At 38.6% G+C, this 24099-nt stretch overlaps 1 protein-coding gene across 2 annotated transcripts in view; it reads left to right on the top strand.

The window, feature by feature from the left end:
• The window catches only part of rab3ip (RAB3A interacting protein (rabin3)), a 53256-nt gene that overhangs the window by 14537 nt on the left and 14620 nt on the right, over positions 1–24099 (top strand). Inside the window, exons 2-8 of one of the 2 annotated variants that reach the window (XM_059978455.1) lie at positions 7946–8215; positions 10142–10397; positions 11247–11342; positions 12643–12720; positions 12955–13155; positions 14807–14935; positions 19503–19615. In XM_059978455.1, coding sequence (XP_059834438.1) covers positions 7971–8215; positions 10142–10397; positions 11247–11342; positions 12643–12720; positions 12955–13155; positions 14807–14935; positions 19503–19615 — 1118 coding nt within the window. In that variant the 5' untranslated portion in view covers positions 7946–7970. The remainder of the gene's footprint in view (positions 1–7945; positions 8216–10141; positions 10398–11246; positions 11343–12642; positions 12721–12954; positions 13156–14806; positions 14936–19502; positions 19616–24099) is intronic. The other variant, XM_059978456.1, reaches the window with a different exon arrangement.

The following is a 24099-nucleotide window of genomic DNA, read 5'->3' as shown; positions in this document are numbered from 1 at the left end:
GTTCATTTGATTTCCCAGCTTTTAGCTTATGTATGTTGAGAGGACCGGAAGTGACGGCATTGATGAATACTTATTTTTGTGAGATATTATAAACAGCCCCCTTTTTTTTCTCTTTTTTTTTGCTTCTTTTTTCTTCTATATTAGTTATTAGACTAGTAGATTAGCTAGTTTTGCATTATATATATATATATTTTTTTTTTTTCTTTTTTCTGTTTTCTTTATATCATATATTATGAAATATTTAGATTTACCATGTTCATACATATATTTTATGGCTTATGTCTTGGTGAACTCATTTATATTGTAACTATTATGTATGTTTTTTTTCATATGTAATGGAATTTGTATGTTGATAATTCTTTATCAATATATCATTTGTATTCTGTCCATATTACTAATAATAATAAAAAGATTTAGAAAGAAAAGAAAGAATTTTTGAAACACCCTTCTAAATGGTTATGTGGTCCCCTAGTATCATACCTGTTGAGTAGTTTTAGATATTTTGCTTTTTGTAGGGTGTGCAGCATTCTTCACAATCCCACCATTGAACTGTTTTGGGATTGACTTAGTGCCGTGTGCAACTTATGAAGTCGATGTAGCCTTCATAAACTGCAGTGTCTGTGGCTTTTTCCAGCGTAAGAACTTACAAATTGCATTACGGATTTACACATTAGTCACATTGTGTAGTGTGTCCTGTGACTGTTAAGCTTTGTTGCATTAGATTGAAGTAAGATGTTAGTGGTGTGCTAAACATATAATTCCTCTTCAACAAATCTGTCCATGTTTATTAAAGCTAATTTCAAGTATGGTAATTCAAATTTGTGAATAATATATCAATTATTTATGAAATGTTTGTTACACCTTTCATGTTGTGTGCCAAATTTTACTTTTGAGTGTTCTTTATTTTAGCAGTTCAGTCACTGTCAGGACACCAGTGATTCTATGGAAATGTTGCCTGACACAAGCTGAAATTTTAAAAGGCCATGGTGTGCCAAAGATTCTTGGGTATATGTATTGAGGGGTAATACATTAATGCAGGAAAGTGGAGCTGGGGTGCAAGATCAGCCATGATTAGAATCAGACTTGTTATTGATAACATAAGGTGAAATTTGTTGTTTTGCAGCAGTAGTACATGATCTTGGAACACAAAACAGTATAGCCCAAGAACAGGTCATTTTATTTATGTCTGTGCCTGTCATGCTAAATCTGTCTGAACTTTGAAGCACGACATAGTGGAAGAAGCATTTGGGCCTTGTACCTGTTGTGTAAATCCTAGAGAAGAATTTTTTTGTGTCAATTGGTCATTTGTAATGAGAAATAAATCTAATTGAACTGCACCTTTTAAAGTGAGAAACAACATGTTTACTGTCTCATTTGAACTGAAAAACTCCTTAATACAACATTTCAGTGTCAGGCTAAATATTGCATTGTTATTTTAAATTTTGATGAACCATGCTGACATCATTGCAAAAATTTTTGTCCCCAGTTCAGATAAAGTAGGAATTTTGGAATGTTGTTTTGAAATAGAATTATTATAATTTAGTCCCTCTGTAACTCAAGTTCTTAGCAAATTCTTACCAAGGAGCATTGTTCATCTTTGCTGACCAGTTTGCTTCACCTGCTGTTGCAGAGGAGACATCAAGTGAAAGTAATTTCAAAGATAACTAGAAACTTTGCAAAATACAACCATGAGAAAATCTGCAGATGTTGAAAATCCAAAGCAACACACAAAGTTCTGGAGGAGCTCAGCACGTGAAACGTCAACTGTTTACTCTTTTCCATACATGCTGGCTAGTCTGTTGAGTTCCTCCAGGATTTTGTGTGTGTAACTTTACAAAATGGATGTTTATTCCTTTATTTAATAGCTAACTAATTTTAACACTCAGAGTTAAATTTGTATGCTATTTCACTTAGTAATTTTAGGAATATGCTGAGTTTAGTCAGTCTTTTGAATCTTTGCTCTGTCTTGGGTGCTGTAACTCTTGTGTATCTGAAACTTACATGATATGTTTATAATCAGGTTTGCTGCCACAATAAGAGAGCCAAATAAAATGACAAAATTATGTTTGATAGAAGTTTGTATACAAATGAACCTGCTTGCACAGAACATAGAAAACCTGTAGCACAATACAGGTCCTTTGGCCCACAAAACTGTGCCAAACATCCTTACCTTAGAAATCACCTAGGGTTACCCATAGCCCTCTATTTTTCTAAGCTCCATGTACCTATCCAGGAGTTTCTTAAAAGATTCTATCGTTTCCGCCGCCACCACCGCTAGCTGCCCATTTCATGCACTCACCACTGTCTGCGTGTTTTTTTAAAAAAACAACTTACAGATATCTCCTCTGTACCTACTTCCAAGCTCCTTAAGACTATAATGTCCTCTTGTGCTAGCCGTTTCAGCTCTGGGAAAAAGCCTCTGACTATTCACACAATCAATGCCTCTCATTATCTTGTACACCTCTATCAGGTCTCCTCTCATACTCTGCTGCTCCGAGTAGAAAAGCCAAAGTTCACTCAACCTATTCTCATAAGGCATGCCCCCAAATCCAGGCAACATCCTTGTAAATCTCCTCTGCACCCTTTCTATGGCTTCCACATCCTTCCTGTAGTGAGGCGACCAGAACTGAGCACAGTACTCCAAGTGGGGTCTGACAAACTGTGAAATATTCTGCTGGTTATATACGAGTCTTGTAAAGTGGTCAAACCGTTTTATTCTCATTGCAGACCATTTGTGAGATTGATGTTTACTAACAAGCTTGTGTTAAAATTGGCATACGTATCTGTAATTGAGCTACTTCTCAACTGGTTACTTAGACTGCAGTTATGCAAGTGAAATATTACTGGTGTGTCTGGCTAAATGTCGCTGTTCTAATTGGAACAATCTGGCCTGCAGTAAACGCAACAGTTCACTGTGCACGAACATTTGAAATGTGCTATTGTCAGTGCACCCAAGTACAAGAACTAATTTTGAAGGTCCATTGTTTAGAGGTATCTTAAGTCAATTTTTGGGCAAAATTATGTACTAAACCAAGATTAAAGATCCTGGAAATTCAGAACAAAATTCCTAGGTCTCATGTTTTATCCCACATCTCAAAGACATAATAATTATTATTTATATAGCACTTTTCATACATTAAGTTGCAGGCTCAAAATGCTTTACATAGATCAGTCAATACAGTTGTAAAAATACAAAACAAAATTAAAAATTGCAAGTAAAGACAAACATTTTATTCAGATTCAGTTTATTGTCATTTAGAAACCACAAATGCAATGCAGTTTAAAAAATGAGACAACGTTCTCCGGAATGATATCACAAAAAAAAAGCAAACGACAAAACAGACCGCACAAGAAAAAACACATAAAGTTTGGTAATCCCCGGTCCAGAGTTTGGAGAGGCTGCTGTGTATCAATAACGCGCTACTAATGAAATGTAATTGAATAGACCAAATTATATAAATGTAATCAACAACAGCAGCCATTAAGTAATCCTTTAAATAGGCCAAATTCTTAAAGTAGGTATTTAGAAATGTTTTGAATCGTTCCACAGTACTAGACTGGTTTATCTCAGTCAGTAGAGTATTCCAGATTTTTAGTGCACAAGACCAAAAGGCCACAGCTCTGGTTTTTGTATGCTTGGCTCCAGGAACACTAAGCAAACCAGTATTTGCAGATGTAAGATTACAAGTAGGGACAATCCAAAATATATGGAGGAGCTAGATTATTCAGAGCCATATATGCAATTCAGAGTATTTAAAAGTTGATCCTATAGCACAGAGGCAGCCAGGGTAATGATTTCAAAACTGGTGAAATATGCTGCTGCATTTTGAACAAGCTGCAACTGATTTATATCTTTTTTACACAGTCCTGAAAAGAGTGCATTACAGTAGACTAACTGGCTAAAAGCAAAAGCATGTATCAAATTTTCAAAGACATACTAGTTGATATTGCCTCTAGCATTTAGATCAGAGGATCTGGGTGGGGGGGGAGTCATTAGAGAAGTATAGCACAGAAACAGGCCCTTCAGCCCATCTAGTCCTTGCTGAAACCAGGACTATAACCCTACTGTCCATGTTTTCTTAAATGTTGAAATTGAGCTCGCATGCACCACTTGTGCTGGCAGCTCATTTCACACTCTTGTGACCCTCTGAAGAAATTTCTCCCCATGATCCTCTTAACCTTTTCACCTTTCACCCTTAACCCATGACGTCTAGTTGTAGTCCCACCAAACCTCAGTGGAAAAAGCCTGCTTGAGTTTACCCTATCTCTATCCCTCATAATTTTGTATACCTCTATTAAATCTCTTCTCAGTCTTTTTTTCTAACTCGGGTCCTCCTCATAAATTTTCTCTGCATTTTCAATTTGTTTGCATCTTTCCTGTAGGTGACCAAAACTGCACACAATACTCCAAATTCTTGTACAATTTCAACATAACATTCCATCTTATGTACTTAATACATTGATTTATGAAGGCCAATGTGCCAAAAGCTATCTTTGTAACTCTATCTACCTGTGATGCCACTTTCAACAAATTAATGGCCTGTGTTTCGAGATCCTTTTGTTCAACCACACTCCTCCCTGCCCTCCCATTCATTGTGTAAGACCTACCCTGGTTGGTCCTACCGAAATGCAAAACCTCACACTTGTCAGCATTAAATTCCATCTGCCATTTTTTCAGCCCATTTTTGGAGCTGATGTAGATCTCCTTGCAAGTCGTGATAGTCTTCCTCACTTCTACTAAACCCTCAATCTTGGTGTCATCTGCAGATTTGCTGATAAAGGACCCAGCATCGATCCCTGCAGCTCACCACTAGTCACAGGTCCCTGGTCAGAGATGCAACCGTCTGCTCCCACTCTGGTTCTCCCACAAAACCAATGTCCAAACTAATTTATTACTGCATCCTGTATGCCTGAGATGATGGGGGGGGGGGGGGAAATAAACTGAATTAGTATAGGATTAGTGCAAATGGGCTGCTAATGGTTCATATGGACTTCATTGAAAAGCCTGTTTCTGTGCTGTCTAGCTCAGTGGTAATATAAAGCTAATACATTTAAATCCACAAAAACGGAGTTCAAGCAACACACACAAAATGCTGGAGGAACTCAGCAGGCCAGGCAGCATCTATGGAAAAGAGTACAGTCGACATTTCAGGATGAGACCCTTTGGCAGGACAGCCCAAAATGTCCGTCTTACTGTTTTCCGGTGCTGTGTGTGTCTGTCTGCAGATTCCTTATTTGAAAGCGGAGTTCAAGTTCAGTTTATTGTCATTCAAATATACATATGCATATCGTCAAACGGAATAATGTTCCTTTGGATCAAGGTGCACGGCACAGTACATACAACTCTCACATAACACAAAGTACAGTCTGCCCTCCTTATCCGCGGATTCTGCATGCGCGGATTTAACCAACTGCGGATCGGGAAAACCCGGAAGTTCTCTCTCCAGCACTTGTTGATTGAGCACGTATAGACTATTTTTTTCTTGTCATTATCCCCTAAACAACACAGTGTAACAACTATTTAGCATTTACATTGTATTAGGTATTATAAGTAATCTAGAAATGACTTAAAAGTACAGGCAGTCCCCAGGTTATGAATGAGTTCCATTCCTGAGTCCATCTTTAAGTTGGATTTGAAGTTGGAACAGGTACATCCGGTATTATTTAGCGTCAGTTAGTCAAACGTTTTTCTTAGTACATATTTTACCTTTTTATGCATATAAAACACTTGAAACATATGTACTTCAATAATTTAACCCCTGCATTGCTTAGTAATATTGTAGCTTTCATCAGGGCGGGGCCTTTCACATTCTCCATTAAAATTTTTCCGATCATTGACCGACTGTAGCCTAATGCTTTTCCAATGATCGATGGCGTTTCACTTCTTAGCGATTGCGTTATTACTTCCACCTTATTTTCAATCGCGAACAGAAACACTGCGGATTCAGAGCTGCGCCACCGGGTCCTAATGTCCACCGCATGGAGACATTAAATAAAGTCCGGGGTTCCGCTCAGTCCTAAAGGCCACAGCACTGATACATGTTAAATAAGGGACTTGAGCATCTGCAAATTTTGGTATCCGCGAGTGGGGGGGGGGGGGGGTCCTGGAACCAATACCCTGCGGATAAGGAGGGCCGACGGTAATATTCATCATGATTATTATGTGCTGTGTCGTATGATGTGTGTGATTGTGGTCAAGACCATGATTGCTCTTGGCAAATTCTTCTACAGATAAGGTTTGCCATTGTCACTTTCTGGGCAGTGTTTTCACAAGACAGGTGACTCCAGCTATTATTAATACTCTCCAGAGATTGTCTGCCTGGCATCAGTGATCACGTAACCAGTATTTGCGATGTGCACCAGCTGTTCGTATGACCATCCACACCTGCTCCCATGGGTTCACATGACCCTGATCGGTTGGTGGGGGGGGGGGTGTAGTTGGCTAAGCAGGTGCTACACCTTGCCCAAGAGTGACCTACAGGCTAGCAGAGGCAAGGAGCGCCTTGCACCTCATTTGGTAGAGAAATGTCTCCAGGAAAATAATATTACCACAAATAAGTTAACAAATAATAAAGAATGTATGTAATACATGTTAAAAAAGTAAACTGTATAATGTTACTAGCACTTCAAAAGTGATGATAAATGGGTGGTGACAGGGAGTTCAGTAGTCTTGTGGCCTGGGGGAAGTTGCTGTTTCCCATTCTAACAGTTCCTGTCCTAATGCTACAGTTTCTCTTGTCTGATAATAGACAATAGACAATAGGTGCAGAAGTAGACCATTCGGCCCCTCGAGTCTGCACCGTCATTCTGAGATCATGGCTGATCATTCACTATCAATACCCAGTCCCTGCCTTGTCCCCATATCCCTTGATTCTCCTATCCATCAGATATCTATCTAGTTCCTTCTTGAAAGCATCCAGAGAATTGGCCTCCACCGTCTTCTGAGGCAGTGCATTCCACACCTCCACAACTCTCTGGGAGAAGAAGTTTTTCCTCAACTCTGTTTTAAATAACTGACCTCTTATTCTCAATCCATGCCCTCTGGTACTGGACTCTCCCAACATCTGGAACATATTTCCTGCCTCAATCCTATCAAATCCTTTAATTATCTTAAACGTTTCAATCAGATCCCATCTCAATCTCCTCAATTCCAGCATGTACAAGCCCAATATCTCCAATCTCTCTGCGTAAGACAGCCCTGCCATCCCAGGAATCAACCTAGTGAATCTACGCTGCACTTCCTCAATTGCCAGAATGTCCTTCCTTAAACCTGGAGACCAAAACTGTACACAATATTCCAGGTGTGGTCTCACCAGGGCTCTGTACAAATGCAAAAGGACATCCTTGCTCTTGTACTCATGGTAGGGGGTCAAATAGATTGTTGGACAGATGGGAGGGATGCTGAGGACCCTGCATATGCCATGTTGTTCATCATAATCAGATTATGTTCTGCTTGTGTATGAACTGATATTAATAGCAAAAGTTGTTAATCAAGATTAATTCACAAAGCTAGGTGTTTCCTTTTAAGATGTTTTTTGCACTTCTTTGAGGTGAGAGGAATAAACTTAAAAGTTTGTGTAGTTCAGTTGTTATATTTTGCTAGTTTAGCTAAGATCACTGTGTCAGGGAAACAGCCACACAAACAATTGTGCATTAAATTTAATTTCTGGTTTGTAGAAGTAAGATCTGGCAAATCTAGAAACTGACGTAAGCAGTAGTAATGATATTTGTACCTATCAATTTGAGGGTTAAATGTAGGTTCCAAGTTACTAAGATCTAGTTTTGCAAATTTTCCTTAGCTTACTCTTGCTAATCCAAATCGTTTGTTTTATTTGAATTTTCATATTTGGCAAAGTTGACAACTTTTAGATCATGCTGAAATTAACTGGATGTTGCAGATGCTTTATTTTGAAATGTTCATATTTCCTTTTTCTTAAATACTCAGCTTTGGGTATAATGAACCTACTGCTATGGCAAGCAACACTCTTGAAGGCTTCCATGAAGTGAACTTGGCTTCGCCTTCCTCTCCTGATTACACTGAACTGGCTCAATCAGAGACTACAGAAGCTGCTACCTCAGGAATTCTGTATCATCCTCATTTACTGGTGAGCTCTACCCCAGTTGAGCCCTGTACACTAATTGGTGCAGACCTTCCCACACAGCCGATATATCCTTCTTCTCAGAACCTCAGCAGTGGAGAGTCAAGAAATGTCAGGTACATTTAACTTCTGTGTGTAATTGCTGGTTTTAGCTGCACTCTGAATTATTTTTAACCAGTATAATAATTATACACATTCTTATGTTTAAAAAGATTAAATGCAGCTGCTTTGAAATTTTAAATGCAACTTTGGAGAATTGCCTTTATTTTCAGTTTCCTTTCTGGACAGTTGTTTAGCTTTAATGAAGCTGTTACTAACCTTCACATTATAAAGTCCTCTTATTCTGTCCCTGAAGTAATAGCATAATAAATAAAGCCATAGTAAGCTATGTAGCACCATTACCCCCACCTGCAATGCATGTAACAACTTTGTACATTAGAATGAGATCTTCTCTTTGCAGGACCATCTGCTCTTCACTGAACACATATCAGTCTAGTAAGCCTTTGCCATCTCTCTTTCTCAAGCAATTCTTCCTTGATAACAACTATACATTTTTTTTGGAGTTGGTTATTTTTAATGCATATACTCAATCCTCAAAGTGAAAACATACCCACACTGCCTACCTTCCTAATTGTTAGCTGCACCTGCATACTAATATTTCTTGATTTGGTGTAGATGGGCATTTGCACTTGTTTTTTTGTCTTTCACTAAGAAAGACTGCTTTTTTTTCCCTATTCATTTTCAGGGCACATCTGGATATATCAAAGTTCAAAGTAAATTTGTTATCAAAATACATATGTCACCATATGCAACCATGGGATTCATTTTCTTGTGAGCATGCTCAATAAATCCAATAACCATAATAGAATCAATGAAAGGCAGCACCAACAGGCGGACAACCAATGTGCAGAAGACAACAAACTGCAAAAACACAAAGGAAGAAAAAATCATAAATCAATAAGTATCAAGAACACAAGATCAATAGCCCTCGAAATTGAGTCCGTAGATTGTGTAAACGTTTCAGTGATGGGGCAAATGAAGTTATTTCCTCTAGTTCACGAGCCTTGTGGTTGAGGAGTAGTAACTGTTCCTGAACCTGGTGGTATCTGAAAAGAGGATGCTGTCCAAGTTGTATGCTATCTTGGACAATGACTTCCATCCACTCCATAATGTTCTGGTTAGGCACAGGAGTACATTCAGCCAGAGACCCATTCCACTGAGATGTAACACTGAGCATCATAGGAAGTCATTCCTACCTGTGGACATCAAACTTTACAACTCCTCCCTCGGAGTGTCAGACACCCTGAGGCAATAGGCTGGTCCTGGACTTATTTCCACTTGGCATAATTTACTTATTATTATTTATGGTTTTATATTGCTATATCTTTTCACTATTCTTGGTTGATGCGACTGTAACGAAACCCAATTTCCCTCGGGATCAATAAAGTATGTCTGTCTGTCTGAGTCCTGAGGCTCTTGTACTTTCGACTTGATGGCAGTAGCGAGAAGAGAGCATGACCTGGATGATGGGGGTTCCTGATGATAAAAGCTGTGTAGAGGTACTCAGTGGTGGGGAGAGTTTTACTCACGATGGACTGCATCGTATCCACTACTTTTTGTAAGATTTACGGTTCTATTTTCTTGAAGAATGAGGAAACTTGGGGAAAAGTGACATCTGCGAACTAATTAATAGACATGAAGAATGTGTTAATTATTGTAATAATTGTTTTTATTGTTCAAAATATAATGTGCACCTATCCTGCGATAGATTTCCACTCAGGAAATATCTTTTTGATCTCCTTAGTCTTCCTAACTTTAGATGTGAAATTTGTTTTATGTGGCATTCAAATAATAAAAATATTCTCATTTCAAGGGGTTCTGTCATTTCCACCATTTTAGAGGCTATAGGAATTCTCCAAAATTACCTCTGGTCTTGAATTTATTTCTTCAAGTTATTGGTGCTGTTGTGTTTTTACATGTTATTTAACAAAATATGAACTGTAAACAGTTGTCATCTTTCACAATGTTGTTAATGATTCCAGCAATAAATTTCCAATGCTGTGTGCTACCTCGGAAACAGTCCATAATTCACCAAAACCACTGGCAAGTGATATCGGCAACCATCGTGCAGAAGTGGAATTTTTGCAAGGTGTACTGGCAAATGAAGTTCAAGAAGGTACAGAAGATGTTTTGGACCAAAGTACAGACAGTTTATCTCATTTGAGAAGCCCAATTGTACTTGAAGTGAGGGAGAAAGGCTATGAAAGACTGAAGGAAGAGCTTGCTAAGGCTCAGAGGGTAAGTCTGCTTTCATTATCACAATTGTGAATTAAAGCAATGGTTAATTAAAATATACAGTTTTAAGGATTACAAGATTTAAATTTGATGGGACTAATTCAAATTGAAGTGTTCCTGCCAACAGCACAATGTGCATGCTGTAGCTGCACAAGTCTCATTCACTTGTTTTTTTATTTTATGGCAGACCTGATGTAAGGCAATAGTGTAGGTGTCATAAATATGAAATAAAACCATGTTATGCAGATCTGCAACAAGAAAAAACAGTTAAAGTCCTAATAAAATTAATAAATGATGATTAAAAACAGCTAAAGAGGTGGTTTGGGATGGATGAAAGGTAAGAGATTAAGTGACAAAAGGGGTGCAAGCCAAATTTGATATTAATAATTGGGTATTAATGTATAGAAAAGAGTATTAGAAACTAAGAAACATTAATAGGAGTAGCAATTCAACAATACAGTTTTACAGTATCAAAACAGCTGTTTTTTAACCCATAAATGGTGTGCATTCACTTTCTAAGCCTTGTGGCAGAGTGAAGCGATGTGGAGGGCCTAGTCTGAGAGTCAGGTTTCATTTCTCCATGTTTTAAAAAAAATTCCAAGACATCTTGCGGAGATGGGGAACTGATACAATAGAGAATATTTCTCTGAGGCTTTTAACAAATTGTTAATTTTTTTCTACTATATAGCTAAAGCATGTTTTACATTGGTCTGTCACTCATGTAGACACTGCATGGAGATAATTAAGTGGAAAAACTTAGTTGGCTAAACTTGTTTTTTTTAAATGTTGAATCTTTGATTTGGATAATCTATTTAAATTACTAAATGTTAATAACTAATTGATGTTAAACAGGAGCTGAAACTAAAAGATGAAGAATGTGAGCGTTTATCCAAAGTGAGAGATCAGCTGGGTCAGGAACTTGAAGAGCTTACAGCTAGTTTATTTGAGGTTTGTATGAGCTGGGGATGTCATTAGGTTAGTAATGATTTAAATTTTTTTCAAACATCCCAACAATATTGTGATCTCGCTTGTCAGGTTTGCCATTTGCATTATTTAATAACACTTTAATTCTCTTGATCAGGTATTCCTTTGTCTAGGATTATGTTTTGCTCATTATGAATGCACTTTCCATTGTGTGCTTCATATATTGAAAGTGTTAAAACACTGAACTCTTTTCCTATTTGTTCCTATAATGTATTTCTTGCTCCATATCTTCTCTTAATTTAGTAGGCAACAGCAAGAATGTGTGTATGTCTTCCATGTACACCTGTTGAGATTCATCTACTTTTGTGATTATTTTTTTTCTCTCTCTCTCTGCCTACCTTTTTTTTCCCTCTCCAATATGTCCCTTTTTTACTTTTGAACTAGGTCTTAATGCCAATAATATTATTTGACTTCCTTCCCAGGAGAGTTTTCCCTGACTCCTTGCATTCACGTGTGAAATTTTGATCGCTGACAGGCTTGCCTTTTTTTTTCTGGAGGGGAGAAAAGGCTTCTGATTACTTATGTAACCTGGCATGGGGGAGACACTGTGCCTCTTGAGATTCCTGGGCCCAGCTGCAAAACAGATTGTCTATCCCCTTAGTAATTGTACCACAGTTAATCTCTTCAGTGTTTTTTTTCCCATTGTGCATATGTTGCTATTAAAAAATGAAAAGGTGTATATTGTTGCAGTTTGGACTATTTTCAAATAAAGTTTGTAATTTATTTCATTCAGAAACAGGATTGTGCTTTGGACCAATTCCTGTTCCATTTAGAAACATAGAAAACCTACAGCACAACGCAGGCCCTTCGGCCCACAAAGCTGTGCCGAACCTGTCCTTACCGTAGAAATTACTAGGCTTACCCATAGCCCTCTGTTTTTCTAAGCTCCATGTACCTATCAAATTATGAGAAAATGAAATATCTGAGAAATTTTAATAGGATTTAATTAAAGAATAATGTTCTATGTGTAAACAGTTTGTTTGTTGCCAAACATAGTTTTCTGAAATGGAGAATATTCCATTCCCTTTCACTAACATTCTTCATCTCGTTTAAAAACTGTCAAGTACATTTACGTGACTGTCATATTAGCAGCATCTTAACGCCTACCCTACTGAAGACTTCCAACAAATTTGTATCAAGATTTGAAAAGGTTTTGCTACTGATGAAGGGCAAAAGGTGTGATCTTTGATATTTTGATTTTATGGAACTTGTCCTCTGTTTAAGGAACTAAACTTTAAATCCTCACTTTCCCCTTGCTTTCAAGGAAGCTCATAAAATGGTACGTGAAGCAAATGTCAAACAAGCTGCAGCAGAGAAACAGTTAAAAGAAGCTCATGGCAAGGTAACGATTGGATGCTGGTTCATCCTTTTGTCCCTTAATGAAAGTTATTGCATAGAATCATTTTCATAATTAGGATGCACTTTAAAACATTTAGTTTGAAAGTCTCAGCAGCTCTCTAACTCTACATTTCACCTCCTGATTTTACAAATTCTTTATATCTGCACTTTTTAACCATGTTTATGAACCTTGGACTAAGCTAATTTGTGATTTTTAATTTTTTTTCTATCTTAAAAGATTGAAGTACTACAAGCTGAAGTGGCTGCATTGAAAACACTCGTCCAATCTTCTTCACCAACATCACCCATGAAGGAACTTCAACTGAATGCAAAGCCTCATTTTAAAAAGGGACATGCTCGAAACAAAAGTACAAGTGCCATGGCCAGCTGCAGCCAAGAAATGAATATGATACAACCTATTGTAAGGGATTGTAAAGAAGTAAGTTCTCCCACAAAATAGAGGAATTTCACAAATGAATTTTAGGTAATGTGACTCGTTGTGAGTTCTCTATAGATAAACTCATCTGTGCTCAAATCAAAATCAGAGTCGTACCAACTATTAGGCATTATTCCTCCTCTATTCCTGTGAGTTGGGTGACTATGTCGTCATTCTGCATCATCCATCTGTTGCTGTATGGAACTTCCTTCACTTGGTTCCTCCATTTGCTTTAGGGTAACAAAGAACATGAATTTTCGGGTAAACACACAAAATGCTGGAGGAACTCAGCAGGTCAGGTCTCTTCTCAGTCCCGAAGAAAGGTTTTTGTCCGTAATGTTGACTGTTTATTCATTTCCATAGATGCTGCCTGACTTGCTGAGTTCCTCCAGCACTTTGTGTGTGTGTTGCTTGGATTTCCAACATCTGTAAGCTTTCTTGTGTTTATGAAGTTTTTGGTATTTTACAATTAGAAAGGAAAATACTGAAAATGTATGTTTTCTTTCCCATTACGTTGAGACTAGTGATTTTCTCTCTTCTTGACACAATGGCTCTGAGGAGAGATGTTCTAATTTAATATAATTTTTTTTCCCATCTATGCCTAAACACTTCCTCACTTTTTGCAAGTGTGTAGCACTCCCTTGGGGCTTGGATGTTGGCATAGGTGTTAAATTCAAGTTGCCAGCATAGACCTTGAATACACATCTGACTTCATCTATGAGTACACCCTGGAGCCAATGCTGACATTCTTGTCAAAGTTTAAAATCTCTTGGATGAACGTAGAACAGTACAGCACACTACAGGCCCTTAGCCCAGGATGTTGTGTTGACCAAGATAAATCTAACTCTACCCTCCCACATAGCCTCTACTTTTCTTTCATCCAATTGCCTGTCCAAGAGTCTCTTAAATATTCCTAATGTTTCTGCCTCTACCATCACCTCTGCAGTGCATTTCGTGCATTTACCAATTTGTGTGTTTTTTTTTAAACTTACTCTGATGTGCCCCTTATACTTTCTTCTAACAACATTAAAATTATGCCCTCTCATACTAGTCATTTCAGCCCTGGGGAAAAGTCTCTAGCTATTCTCTCCATTCATGCCTCTTACTATTTTGAACACTTCTTTTCCTTCTCTCCAGAGAGTAAACCCCTAGCTTGCTCAACCTACCCTCATAAGACATGCTCTTTAATCCAGGCAGCATCCTGATACATCTCCTTTGCACCCTCTTGAAACTACGTAACTGTAACCAGAGTTTTATAGAGCTGCAACATTATCGCACAGCTCCTGAACTTAATCCCCTGACTAATAAAGACAAATACACCATATGCCTTGTTAACCACTCTATCAAGTTGTGGATTGTCATATCAGCTGCAAGTATTATGAAAGCTGTTTTTTTCTGGTTTCGCTTGGGGTGGGAAAGTTTTTGTGCATCTTTTGTACTTATTCTGACTAAATTCCAAGTTTACATTCAATGCTACCTTTAAAGCATTCCTAAGTAGTTTGAGGTGAATTTAAAAGTTTGTATTGAAGTGAAATTGTCACATAATTAGAAAAAAATCTGGATGATTTCAACAATTAATCATGTTTTGAAGCTTCCAAAATTAGAAGTTGTTTCTTTGGCTTTACTTACAACTTATTTTGTAACTTTGCAAAAGGTTGATTTGCTTCTGTTTGGTGAATTTAAAGCATGGAAGGAAGAACCAACAATCGATAAAACCTGCTGTTTTTTAGACAGAATATATAAAGAAGATATATATCCTTGTTTGACATTTTCAAAAAATGAGGTAAGAAGTTCAAGGCAATGTAATTCAGTGACTCAGTGAAATTTGTAATTCAGTGAATGAGACCGGTATTCCTTAACGAATAAGTTCATGATTTTTGATGGTCATAGAACACGGCAGTCCAAAAAAGGCCCTTTGGTCCATTAGATCATGCTGAACTATTAATCTGCCTTATCCCTTCGACCTGCACTAGGACCATAGCTCTACATACCCTTCCTTTCCATGTACAGTACCCATCCAAGTTTCATTGAACGGGCATTCGCCACTTCTGCTGGCAGTTCATTCCACACACTCACCACCCTCTGAGTGAAGGTGTTCCTCCTGAACATTTAATCTTTCACCCTTAACCCATGATCTCTGGTTTTAGTCTCACCCGACCTCAGTGGAAAAAGCCTGTTTGCATTGACCTTGCCTGTACCCCTCCTAATTGTGTGTATACTGCTATCAATTCTCTCCTCATTCTTCTACACTCTAGGGAATAAAGTCCTAACCTATTCAGTCTGTCCCCTATATTACAGATCCTCAAATTCTGGCAACATTGTAAACTTTCTCTGTACCTTTTCAATTGTATTGACATCTTTCTTGTAGGTAGGTGCCCAAAACTGTTTACAGTACTCCCAAGTTAGTCCACACCAATGTCTTGTATAACTTCAGCATAACATCTCAGCTCCTGTACTGAGCACTTTGATTTATGAAGTTAAAAAAGTACCAAAAGTACCAGAAGTTTTCTTTATGATCCCATTTACCTGTGATGCCACATTCAAGGAATTATGGATCAATATTTCCACATCCCTCCGTTCCACCACACTCCTCTGCCCTACCTTGGTTTGTCCTCCCAGTATGCATCACTTCACACTTGACTGCATTAAATTCAATTTGCCATTTTTCAGCCTATTTTTCCAGCTGGTCCAGATCCTACTGCAAGTTTTGATAGCCTTCCTTGCTATCTACTACATCAATATTGGTGTCATTTGCAGATTTGCTGACATTTTTGTAGATGGCAAACAACAATAGACCTTGCACCAATCCCTGTAGCACTCCACTAGTCACAGGCCTCCAGTCAGAGAGGCAAGCATCTACTACTCTTTGGCGTCTCCTGTGAAGCCAGTGTCCAATCCAATTTACTACCTCAGCTTGAATGCCAAGTGACTGAACCTTCATGTAGATGCCATCCAGTGCTTTGCCTTCAATTCTCCCAGTAGTTTCATTGAAAAACTCTATAAGATTGATTAGACATGACATGCAATGCACAGAGCCATGTTGATTATCCCTAATCATTCCTTGTCTATCCCAATATTTGTATGTCCACTCCCCCTCAGAATAACTTCCCATTACTAATGTCAAACTCACTAGCCTATAATTTCCTAGTTTATTGCTACTTTTTTTTAAAAGAGCTTTTCTTAAATGATGGAACAACATTCGCTATCTTCCAATTCTCTGACACCTCACCTGTGGCTAAGGACATTTTAAATATTTCTGCCAGAGCCCCTGCAATTTCTACACTACTGTCATGGAGTCCAAGGGGACACCTTGTCAGGTCTGGGGATTTATTCACTCTAGTTTGCCTCAACACAGTGAACATCTCCTTTGTAATCTGTTTTCAGTCCATAACCTCACTGCTGCTTTGCCTCACTTCTATGGACCAAATACAGATTTAATAAAACATTTAAGATCTCCTCCATCTCTTTTGGTTCCAAGCATAGATGACTGCTCTGATCTTCCAGAAGACCAATTTTGTTCCTGACTGTCCTTTTGCTCTTAATGTATATGTAGAAGCCCTTGGGATTGTCCTTCACCTTATCTGCTAGGGCAACGTCAAGCTGCCTTTTAGCCCATCTGATTTCCTTGCGCATTCTTTTGCATTTCTTATACCCAAGTACCTCATTTGCTCTTTCCTGACTGTACCTGCTATGCACCTCCTTTTTCTTAACCAGGGGCCTCAAACCTAGGTTCCCTAGACTTATCCTTTTATTCTGACAGGAACATACAAACTTGTACTCTCAATTTTACTTTTGAAGGCCTCCCACTCACCAAATACATCTTTGCCAGAAAGCTGCTTGTCATTAGGTTGTTTTGCCAGATCACAAAAATCTCTGGTAAGCTTTTTGGTTGAACTTTGATGTTCATCTTTTCCCTGATAAGTAAATCCCTGAATATCTGTGATCCATTGTTCATCTAGGAAAAACTCAGAACTATCAGTCCACTTTACCATCGGGACCTTTTCGCCAGTGCATATCCTGTTTCAGTTGCTTTTGATTTGGAATTTGGATCCTTGATCAGGAAATTGGGATTTAATTTGAGGTTCTTTAAGAATTCTTGAAGTAGCTAAATGTCTGACCTTTAGCATTATTGATGAGCTCAATACACACATTTACCTCCATTGAAGACTGTCAGTGCATTTTTGGAGCAGTGCTTCCAGTAGGACGTCATAAGATTCAACATGTAAAGCTTCAATTCAATCCAAAGATTGATTTTTTTCATGTAAGCGTGGTTGTGCTTTTAGTAATATACATGACTTAAGTTCAAAATGTGTTTTAAGCTAAATGTGTTCTTGAATCTAATTAGTACTTGAAGTCTTAATTTAAAAATAGTTCACTAATGCCTCACAAGGGTAAGCCTGCAGCATTCCTGAACAACATTTGAGTCCTCCTTAGGGACTTCAGTCTTCTTCCTAGCAAGGAGAACAAACTGCCTCAATTAAGCAATGCATTAAAAATTCCTTTAGTACACAGGCAGGTGCTGTGCATTCACAATTCTTGGTTATGGCTCTGCGTGTTCCATGTGTATTTTCCTTTGTGCAAGATGTAATTGTGGAATGTGCAAGACTTGAGTATGTGTTGGGTTGTACTTGGACACTTGCATTGGTACTTAGGGGTTTGCACAAACTTCTTGGCTGGAGGTTAGGCTAGATTTTGATTGGAATATTGGAGCATGGTTGTCCCAAGGGTCCCCAATAAAGGCATAACACAAAACAATATGTGGGATTGACATGGAAAATCTCAGAAGCATAAGTGTGATCGGAAGCACCCTGTGGAGTATCCAGCATTTCCCTCTTGAAGTCTTCAACTGCATTCAGTTCCCAAAGTAATCAAGGGTAATGAATGTAATGCTATAGGTTACTGTTCCTTAAGAATAGGAGCCAAACTATTGAGTATTTTGAGCACATTCCACACTTAGACCCCCACCACACTCTTTTCGTTGCTGCCATCAAGAAGGTAGAAGAGCCACAGGACTCACCAGCTCCAGGTTCAGGAACAGTTACTACCCCTCAACCAGCAAGCTCTTGAACCAAATGGGATAACTTGTCCATCATTGAAATGTTCCCACACCCAATGGACTCACTTTCAAGGACTCTGTGTCTCATGTAAGATATCCATTGCTTATCTATGTATTTGCCCATTTGTTTGTTTATGTACTTATTACTTTTTGTATTTGCACAGTTTGTTGTCTTCTGCACTGTGACTGAACACCCTAGTTGGGTGATTTTTCATTGATTCTACTGTGGTTATTATTAGATTAGATTTATTGAGTATGCCTGCAAGAAAATGAATCTTGGGGTTGTATATGGTGACATATATGTACTTTGATAGAATTTACTTTGAACTTTGATCGATGCAGTGCCTATAAAAAGTATTCCCTCCCCACCCCACCGTCGGAAGTTTCCATGTTTTATTGTTTTACAACATTGAATAATGCAAGATACAAGAGGTATAGCTATGATCTCCAGAAAACCATCTTACGGGCAAAGTGGCAATTGTGGACCAAACTTAAATCACTGAAGGATGCTTGACAGTTGTAGAAGGGCTTGAATGCTGTCACCCCCTACGAGTGATATAGGTGACAACAAGGCTTCTCTCCCAGATGACTTGTATGCTCGGTCAGTCTCTGAGCATCTTTCAGGAGGGCGAACCACAGAAGGCATCTAACCCAGATGGGGTATGTGGCTGAGTACTGAAGATCTATGCTGATCAACTGGCTGGAGTGTTTACGGATATCTTTATCTTTAATCTCTCCCTTTGGCTGTCTGTGGTACCCACCTGCTTCAAGCAGGCTTCAGGTATACTGAGAAGAAGGTGGTAACCTGCCTCAGTGACTGTTGTAGCACCACCGTAATGAAGTGCTTTGAGAGGCCAGTGATGAAACATCAACTCCTGCCTGAGAAGCAACTTGGATCTGCTTCAATTTGTCCACTGGCACAACAGATACACGGATGAAATATCTAGCCATCAAAGGTGCCTGCATCAGGAAATTCTTTATTGACTGTGGCTTGACATTCAATATCATCATCCCTTCAAAACTAATTCATTAAAAGAATCTCAGTGTTGTGTACGGTGACCTATATGTACTTTAATAATGAATTTACTTTGAACTTTAAATTGAGTCTGCGTTCTCAGCCTTCCAAGGAGGGTATTATAAATTTCTACAAAAACCAAGAAGCTGTTTGTTGCTTAATTGAAGCAGTTTCTTTACAATGCATTCCATACAGAAATGATGCAAAATGTGTTTAATTTATTGCAGTTAAGTTGGTTAAAAAGATTTTTAAGCAACTTCAATTCTTTCCCTTTTGCAGCTAGCTTCTACAATTCTTGAAGCTGTGGAAGGTAATACTCTGAGCATTGAGCCGGTGGTTTTCCAGCCTCTCCCTGTTGTGAAAGCTTCTGCAGTGGAGTGTGGAGGACCCAAGTAAGTTTTTCTTTGTTTTCATCACCTTGAATGCAATGGTATTCTCATTTGAGGTTTGGTGAGGGAGAAGACAACCTTCCAAATGCAATATTGTTATTCCCAATGGCATACTAATATTAAATGTAACATTACATATTAGAATGCTTTTGGGAATAATAACACATTATGTTATTGTGTGATGCACTACTTGAAGTTGAATTCACTTTGTTTTAACTTCAGTATGAATTATGCATAAAATCAAGAACAGAATGAGAAACAATTTCTTCTCCCAAGCCATTAGATTTCTGAACTCCCTCTCACATCATATTTTGAGTGTCTCTGGTTAATCTGTTCTGTACCTTACTATATTTAATATTAATGCACTTTAGTTTGTTATTTATGTGTGATTCATCTGTAGATTTTATCCTTGCCTTCATAAGTTATCATGTGTTATGTGTGATATGTCTTCTACTGTGCTTTGCACCCTGGTTCAAAGAAACCTTTTGTTTCTATATACCTTGTATAGTTATATACATTATCTACATGTATGTAGTTAAATAACAATAAACTTGACGAACAAAGACTTTACATTTTTGGTGGAAGCTGCCGATTTTAAAGTTTCTTTGTACTAAAGCTATGGGTGAAGCTATAGTGACTGTTTTGTATTCCATCTTTGCAGCATTTATTGTGGAGGAGCCAATACCTTAATAGTCTCGTCAATTAATTGGAGATTTCTTATTTAGAATAGTCCACAAATTGTTCAGTATGTCTTGGAAATAAAATCCAAATACATGCCACGTGAGATTTAACTGTATACTTGTATTGTTATAATTTTCTAAATATCTGCATGATCTTTCTGCATTCCTTTCAGTTGAGTATATGCCACAGAATGAGAAGTTTTATTGCAGAGCTTTGGAATAACCAGATTTGCAGAACAAATTATTTGTGAAATTAATTTGCTTGGTGCAATTAGGCAACAATAAAATACCATGGAAATCCAAAATGATGAGCGTGCCCCATAGGTCAGGCAGCCTGTATGGAGAGAAATAGAATTAATGTTTAAGTGATGGTTTTCAGAACATGGTTTAAAAAGCTGATCTATCTGAAATATTAATGCTTATTCCCTTTATAGATGCTGCCTGACTTGTATAGTGAGAAAGAAGTAGAAACAATTTAAATTGTTATGAAATAGCATTTTCAACTTGCAAGATCTTGTGCCTTTTTTTTTTGGATTCCCTATTGGATCGAGTAGATTTTTATTCTCCTCTACTTGTAGATAGTGAGAAGTACGTGGATGGTTTTCTGTTCTTCATTGAACAAAATCTGTGTTTTATTCCCTTAGCAAACTGAATTTAAAGTCAGGAAATGTAGATAAGTGAAAAAATAGCTTCTTTTCTAGAGGTAATATCTTGGTCAAGGTGTTTGTTACCTTTTTTTTAAGAAAGGAATATATTTACATGATGCTTTTTAACTTGCTGTCTAAATCACTCCAGTTATAAAAACACTGCTATCATGTAGAACATCCAATTGCAAGCAGTTAGTCCCCATGCATGTTAATATGGTGCCATCTCAGGAAATAGAGATATTTGCCAATGAATTAAAGTTTGATGGTATAATGGAGAGAACTGTATGTTATTTGAAATAGCAGTGCAATCTTTCGTTTCAACCTGACTAGATATGAAATGTGATCTTGGTTTGGTGTTGAGCATCTTCAATATAATGGCTGAATGTTGGTCTGAATTTTGTGTTCAGATGGGACTTGGATCTACAATCTTCTGTCTGTGAGAAAAGAATGCTGGCTCTCAGTTGTGATTAATTATCTCATTTATTTCACAACTTTACACCTCTATCACAAAAACACTTGCTCTAAGCTGAGCTTTAGAAACAATTGCCAGTTGTTGTACACAACAAATAATTGCAATTTCCACAAGGATCCTGGATGAAAGAGGGTGGGGGGTGTGGAAAGCATTGGATTATCTACTTGTAGGTATGACATCTGAAATAACTAGGTCTAGTTTTCTATGCTACACACACAATGCTGGAGGAACTCAGGGGACCAGGCAGCTTTCATGGAAAAGAGTTTACAGTTGAAGTTCTGGTCTGAGACACTTCAGCGGGACTGTGGGGGAAATGAGAAATCATGATAAGAAGCTGGGGAGGAGGTAGAGAAAGGTACAGGGTGGCAAGTGATAGGTGAAACTGGGAGAAGGGGAGGGGTGAAGTGAAGAGTTGGGAAGTTGGTGAAAGTGATAAAAGGGCTGGAAAATGGGGAATCTGATAGAACTGGGTAGAGGACCATGGAAGAAAGGGAAGGGGAGGAGCACCAGAGGGAGGTGATAGGCAGGTAAGGAAATAAGGTGAGAGAGTGAAACAGGAATGGGTAATGGTGAGAGGGGGTGATAACTGGAAATACAAGAAATCGGTGTTCATGCCATCAGGTTGGAGGCTACCCAGATGAAATACAAGGTGTTGCTCCTCCAACCTGCATGTGGCCTCATTGTGGAGGTAGAGGAGGCCATGGACTGACATGTGAATGGAAAGTAGAATTGAAATAGGTGGCCACCAGGAGATCCTGTTTTTTTTCTCTCTGGCAGATGGAGTGTAGACGCTTGATGAAGCGGTCACCCAATCTATGTGTGGTCTCGCCAATATAAGAGGTGACACTGGATGCAGTAGATGAACCCAACAGACTCACAGGTGATGTGTCACCTCACTTGGATGGACTCTTTGTGGCCCTGAATGGTAGTGAGGTTTGTTTAGGGGCAGGTGTGGCACTTGTTCCACTGGCAGGGATAACTACCGGGAGGGAATCAATAGGGAGGGATGAATGGAGAAGGGAATTGCTTACAGAGTGATCCTTATGGAATGTGGGGGAGGGTAAGATGTTTTTGGTGGAGATGATAGAGGCTACGGAGAATTATGTGCTGGGCGCAGAGTTTAGTGGGATGTAGGTGCAGAAGGAAGAGCCCCATCCCTGGTAGGGTGGTGGGAGAATGGGGTGAGGGCAGATGTGCGCAGAATGGAAGAGAGGTGGTTGAGGGCAGCATTGATGGTGGAGGAAGGAAGGACTCTTCCTTTGAAGGAGGAGGACATCTCCTTAGTTCTGGAATGAAAAACTTTGTCCTGAGAGCATATGCAGCAGAGATAGTAACGGAGAGAGGCAATGACATTTTTACAAGTGACAAGGTGGGTGTGCAATTTCCAGCAGTAGCTCTGCTGATGCTAGAAATCCACAGCAACACATACAAAGTGCTGAGGAGCTCAGCACGTCAGGCAGCACCTATGGAAAAGAGTAAACAGTTGACTTTTTGGTTTGAGACCCTTCTTCAGGACAGAAGCCAGATGGGTGGCAAGGTAAAGGACTGGAGAGGAAGGAATCTTGTAGGAGAGTGAACCACAGGAGAAAGGAAAGGAGGAAGGGATCCAGGGGGATGTCAGGTGAAAAGAGGTAAGTGGCCAGAGTGGGGAATTAAAGAATAGTGGATGGGGAGAAAAAGGAAAAAAAGAATTTTATTGGAAGGAGAAATCTATATTCATGCCATCAGGTTGGAGGCTATCCAGGCAGAATATAACGTGTTTCTCCCTCATCTTGGCACAAGAGGAGGCCATGGACCAACATTGTAGTATATTTATTAGTATATACTTTTGTTTTGCATCTTGGTGATTCAGCCTCACATGATACCTGTTCAGAATTGGCATGATACCAAACAGAAATTTAGCACAATATAGATTGCTGTATACCATAAAACCTTTGAGCGAATGTAGCAAAGTTGTTTGGAGTAATGAGCAAGAAACTATGAAAAGTAGTTTAATGTTTATGGTTTTAATACTTGCAGATGTACCCTATAATCACTGGCTTATGAGAATGCTCTTCATTGGCAAAAGTGGGTCACTATTGAGAGGCATGCATTTGTCTCCCATAAGGGGTAGTATTTTAATTTTGTCATATAGTGACTGTTGTATGTGATGCCTTAAATCTCTTGGTGAAGCAGCAGTTAACGATGTGGGATCAGCATCCCTCATTCAGGAACTAGTTTTATAATATTTGCTGCAATGGTTATCCTCAACTTGTGCAAAATGTATAGATGGATAAACACAAAGTACACGGCAGATGCTGTGGTCAAATCGACATGTACAAACAAGCTGGATGAACTCAGCAGGTCGGGCAGCATCCGTTGACTGCTCATTTCAACGGATGCTGCCCGACCTGCTGAGTTCATCCAGCTTGTTTGTATGTATAGATGGATATTGGTTGATAGCAACCACAGGCTCTACGTTGTCTCCCCATCTGAGTGTGCAAGATTTTTACTCGCGTATGTGAAGGATGTATGAAATAAAGACAATTTAATTGTGAAAAATGAGCATCTGCAACAATGCCTAATTCAGTTGGAGCTGTTGACCACCTTGTGAGAATGATCAAAAAAAGTAGTCCTTTACATTGCTTGTTTAATAAAAGATTAAATGTCCTTGGGTGCCTGAAACTGAGCAAACACTCAAATATAAAC

The sequence above is a fragment of the Hypanus sabinus genome, chromosome 8 (genome assembly GCF_030144855.1).
Source record: "Hypanus sabinus isolate sHypSab1 chromosome 8, sHypSab1.hap1, whole genome shotgun sequence".
NCBI classification, from domain to species: domain Eukaryota; kingdom Metazoa; phylum Chordata; class Chondrichthyes; order Myliobatiformes; family Dasyatidae; genus Hypanus; species Hypanus sabinus.
This window is presented reverse-complemented; position numbering and strand designations above follow the sequence as displayed.